This window comes from Salvia hispanica, chromosome 4 (assembly GCF_023119035.1).
Source record: "Salvia hispanica cultivar TCC Black 2014 chromosome 4, UniMelb_Shisp_WGS_1.0, whole genome shotgun sequence".
Lineage (NCBI taxonomy): Eukaryota > Viridiplantae > Streptophyta > Magnoliopsida > Lamiales > Lamiaceae > Salvia > Salvia hispanica.
In genome coordinates this window covers 29,628,708-29,632,716 of record NC_062968.1, presented here as the reverse complement: position 1 = coordinate 29,632,716, position 4,009 = coordinate 29,628,708, and the positions used below count along the sequence as shown (strand labels likewise).

At 40.3% G+C, this 4,009-nt stretch overlaps 1 protein-coding gene across 1 annotated transcript; it reads right to left on the bottom strand.

The window, feature by feature from the left end:
- Positions 1 to 1,269: 1,269 nt before the first annotated feature.
- On the bottom strand, positions 1,270 to 3,053 carry LOC125220868 (putative late blight resistance protein homolog R1B-23). The gene is made up of 2 exons (XM_048123001.1): positions 2,978 to 3,053; positions 1,270 to 2,855 (listed from the first exon to the last, which is right to left on the bottom strand). The coding sequence occupies exons 1-2, from the start codon at positions 3,051 to 3,053 to the stop codon at positions 1,270 to 1,272; spliced, it is 1,662 nt and encodes a 553-aa protein (XP_047978958.1).
- Positions 3,054 to 4,009: the final 956 nt, after the last annotated feature.

The window sequence follows — 4,009 nt, the reverse complement described above, 5'->3', positions numbered from 1 at the left end:
AAAACCCTATATGGGTTAAAACAATCTCCGAGAGCATGGTTTGGAAGGTTTACAGAGGCTATGAAGAAGTACGAGTATCAACAGAGTAATGCTGATCACACACTCTTCACTAAGAAAAGAGGGGACAAAATCACGTGCCTGATAATCTATGTCGATGATATGATCATCACAGGAGACGATTCTGAAGAGATAGAGCAGCTAAAGAAGAATTTGGCGAAAGAATTCGAAATGAAGGATTTGGGGCCACTCAAATATTTTCTGGGAGTAGAAGTTCTAAGATCAAAAGAGGGAATTTTCATCAATCAGAAGAAATACACTTTGGATCTACTCACTGAATCTGGCATGCTAGAATGTAAGCCAGCAGACACGCCGATAGTTGTCAATCATGGCCTCAAAATAACAGAAGGAGCCCAGCTAGCCGATCGAGAGAGCTATCAGAGGTTGGTGGGGAAATTGATCTACTTGTCACACACTAGACCAGATATCGCATACGCAGTAAGTGTGATAAGTCAGTTTATGCACCGACCCCAAACCGACCACCTTGAAGCAGCTTTAAGGGTTGTCCGATATCTCAAAGGAACCTTTGACCATGGGATTATGTTCAAGAAAAGTGAGCATTTGGAGATTCACGGCTATACTGATGCTGACTGGGCTGGAAATCCAATAGACAGAAAGTCCACTTCTGGGTACTTTACTTTCGTTGGAGGAAACTTAGTTACTTGGAAGAGTAAAAAGCAGAAGGTTGTAGCACTATCAAGTGCAGAGGCAGAATTCAGAGGAATCAGGAATGGCTTAACTGAAGTATTGTGGCTCCGGCGACTGATGAGTGAATTGGGTTTTTTAACACAGAAAACCTGCCAACTGTTCTGTGACAACAAAGCCGCAATCAGCATTGCAGAAAATCCAGTCCAACATGATCGAACAAAACATGTTGAAGTAGATAGGCACTTCATTAAGGAAAAAATCGAGGAGGGAATTATTGAGTTCCCATTTGTTCGATCTAAAGACCAACTGGCCGACATTCTGACAAAAGCAGTTGGAGCTCGGAACTTTACTGAAGTACTTTGCAAGTTAAGTATCGGGAATCCCGTTACTTAACTTGAGGGGGAGTGTTGTTAATAGTATTAGAGTTTCAAGAATGTTGGAAAGAGTAGCTATAGAGTTTCAAGGAATATAACATTAATGGTGTTATAGTTCCTAAGTATATAGTTCCCATGTACATTTACTTTTCTAATCCTATAAATAGGATTCAACATTGTATCAGAAATATCAATTCAGTTCAATGAAATACAATTCCCAGTTCAATAGCAACGAACCAACAATTTTCATATCTTTCCAAGAAATCCACCTGCCACTCAATTCTAACTTTTTCAGAAACATAGGAAAAATAGGATTCAGACGTGGCACAAATGAACTATGCATCTCCAATTTCAACTTCTCAAGCTGATATAGATGTTTAAGCTTGTCAAGATGGTGACCTACACGAAAGTTCTCTTCAGAGTAGCATATTCCCAACTTTCTTATGCTTGGGATCGTATCCACCATCCTTTTACTACATACAAAGTTTGTTGCCATAGAAAGCGTGTTTAAGTTATCTAGAGAAAGAGTTGCTCCCTCGGGAAGGAGTAAAGGATGAAATGAGAAGGCGATAAGATGCCTCAACTTCCTCATATTCCAAATCTCCACAAGCAAATGAACCTCAGATCCATAAATAATTAAACTTTGCAGATTCTGAAGCTTTGCTATAGCTGGAGGAACAATACCATTGGGCATGGTGGAAGCAAGGTGAGTGAGATTAATCAATTCAAACACTTGACCTAGCTCCCAATATGCATAACCGTTTCTACGTAAAAGATGAAGAACCCTAAGTGAGGTAAAGTTCTTTACAGAGCCTTTGGGCCTATACCCTCTTTGTGGGATGCATATAACAGAAGTGGTGCATGAGCTATGCATAGAGTTTCTAAGTTGTAGATCATGCCAACTAACACTTTTGCGGTGAAGATTTTGGAGGACTTGTGGAAGAAAATGCCTTCTCAAGATAGGAGTAGGGAAGTAGTCCATAACAGAAAGAAGGAGCTTCTCTTGCCCGGCCTGTCTCACACAAAAGTCGCGCACCATACTATGCAATCTGCAACATTTGATTTTGCCATCACTTTTCCGGCTAGTGATCAAAACTAGACTTTGCTTGATCAGATTCTCCAAGCACTCCTCAGCTGCCACTTCTATGCTCTTAGATTTATTTTGCTCTATCATAAAGCCCTCAGCTACCCAAAGTTTAACGAGTTCAGAAGCACGAATCTCATAATCCTGAGGGAAGGCTGCCATATACAAGAAACACTTCCTCAAATGTGGTGCCAAGTGGTTGTAACTCAAAGATAATACTGATCCCAACTGCCCATCATTTATTTCAATTTGCTGCCACAACTTTGGAGTTCTAGGAATCCTCGATAAAAGTTCTGCCACAGCAACAATTGAAAGTGGCAATCCTCCACAACCTTTTACAATTTTTTCCCCAACACTTTGTAGCTCATGAGGACAATCTTGATCTCCAAAAACCTTGTGCTGGAACAAACGCCAACTTTGTTCGTCATCTAAGAAACGCATCATATGAATGTTCAACGAAATGGCAGTATAAGTTGCCACATCCATTAGCCTTGTGGTTAATATGATCCGGCTTCTATTACGTTTGTTCGGAAATAGCCACCTTATGTGCTGTAAAGCTTCCGCACTCCAAATGTCGTCTATCACTACGAGATACCTCCTCCTCAACAAGATTTTGTGAATTTCAAGTTTCTTTGCCTCGTTTCCATTCAACGAATCCCTTCCATCTCCACCTACTTTTGCTTTGAGCAAAGCTAGTAATTGTGAGAGAATACTTGCTAAACTATAATCTTGTGATATTGTGACCCAAGCTCGAATATCAAAACGCTCTTTGATCAATGGATGGTCATAAACATATTTAGCAAGTGTGACTTACCAATGCCTCCCATTCCAACAATAGGGAGGATTTCTAGGTAGGAATAGGGTGGACAGTGAGTTATTCGGTCCGCCATCTGTGCTATATCTTCATCAAAACCAACAACCACATCGTTTTTGGTCTTGGTGGAGAATTTGATGGTGAATCACTCGGATCTTTAGCAAAGTCAGTCACAAAATATCTGTTTGTAGATGCAGGCCTTGATGATGATGATGCAGCAACAACAGAATCATTCAGATCATCATCAAAACCAGCCGCGACATCTTTGGTAGTGAGTGGAGGTGAATCACTCGGATCTTCATCTTCTAATTTTCTGCTTGTTGACTTGAATTTCTCCGCTAATCTCCTCAACCCGTTTGTATTAATTGCAATCAGCTCCGTTGTAACCATGGGATCTTCAACTTGGCTCTCGAGTGCATAATCATTCCGTTGCCGAACGTAGTCAACCACATATCCAACAGTTGAGTCGAGCTCCTCAGCCAATTGCCCCAATTGATATGAAAGTCTGACAGGTGGGTCTATGGATCCACAATCTGATAGATTTTGTGGGGAGAAGAAATATTGAATAATATCTGCAGCTGTATTTGCTACCTCCCTTATCGTTTCTTTATCTGGAAAATGTTTGAGATTGAATTGCAAGATAACAGCTTTGTCGAGGATGGATACAATTTGGTATTCAACAGGAGGAGTGATGAGATAATCGCCGCGTACAAGGATTTGACGTAAGGTTTGTTGCAGGGAATCCACAGCTTCATAAGCCATATCAAGTGTTACGCCAACAATTTTTCAAACAAAAATGCAGAATTAGCAATGCTTCATTCAAACAGGAGCTTCACAAGCATTCCTTTTGGCTTTTTGCTTTTGCTTCTTTAATTTTTTATTCTCTTTTCATCGTGCCGTCCCCGAAACTGTCATTTTGTGTTTCTGTTTATTCTCACACATAAATAAATGTCTCTGCTTAATGTACCATAACAGAAAATTGGGTAGTAGTGTATCAAAGGTTTATTATTAAGGGGAAGATCCTACAAAACA

Bases quoted from the DNA above. Each gene is read 5' to 3' on its own strand.
- LOC125220868 (XM_048123001.1), bottom strand. From the start codon at position 3,053: ATGGCGGACCGAATAACTCACTGTCCACCCTATTCCTACCTAGAAATC. The intron at 2,856-2,977 runs GTAAGTCACACT...CACAATTACTAG, and splicing joins TGTTGGAATGGGAGGCATTG to CTTTGCTCAAAGCAAAAGTA.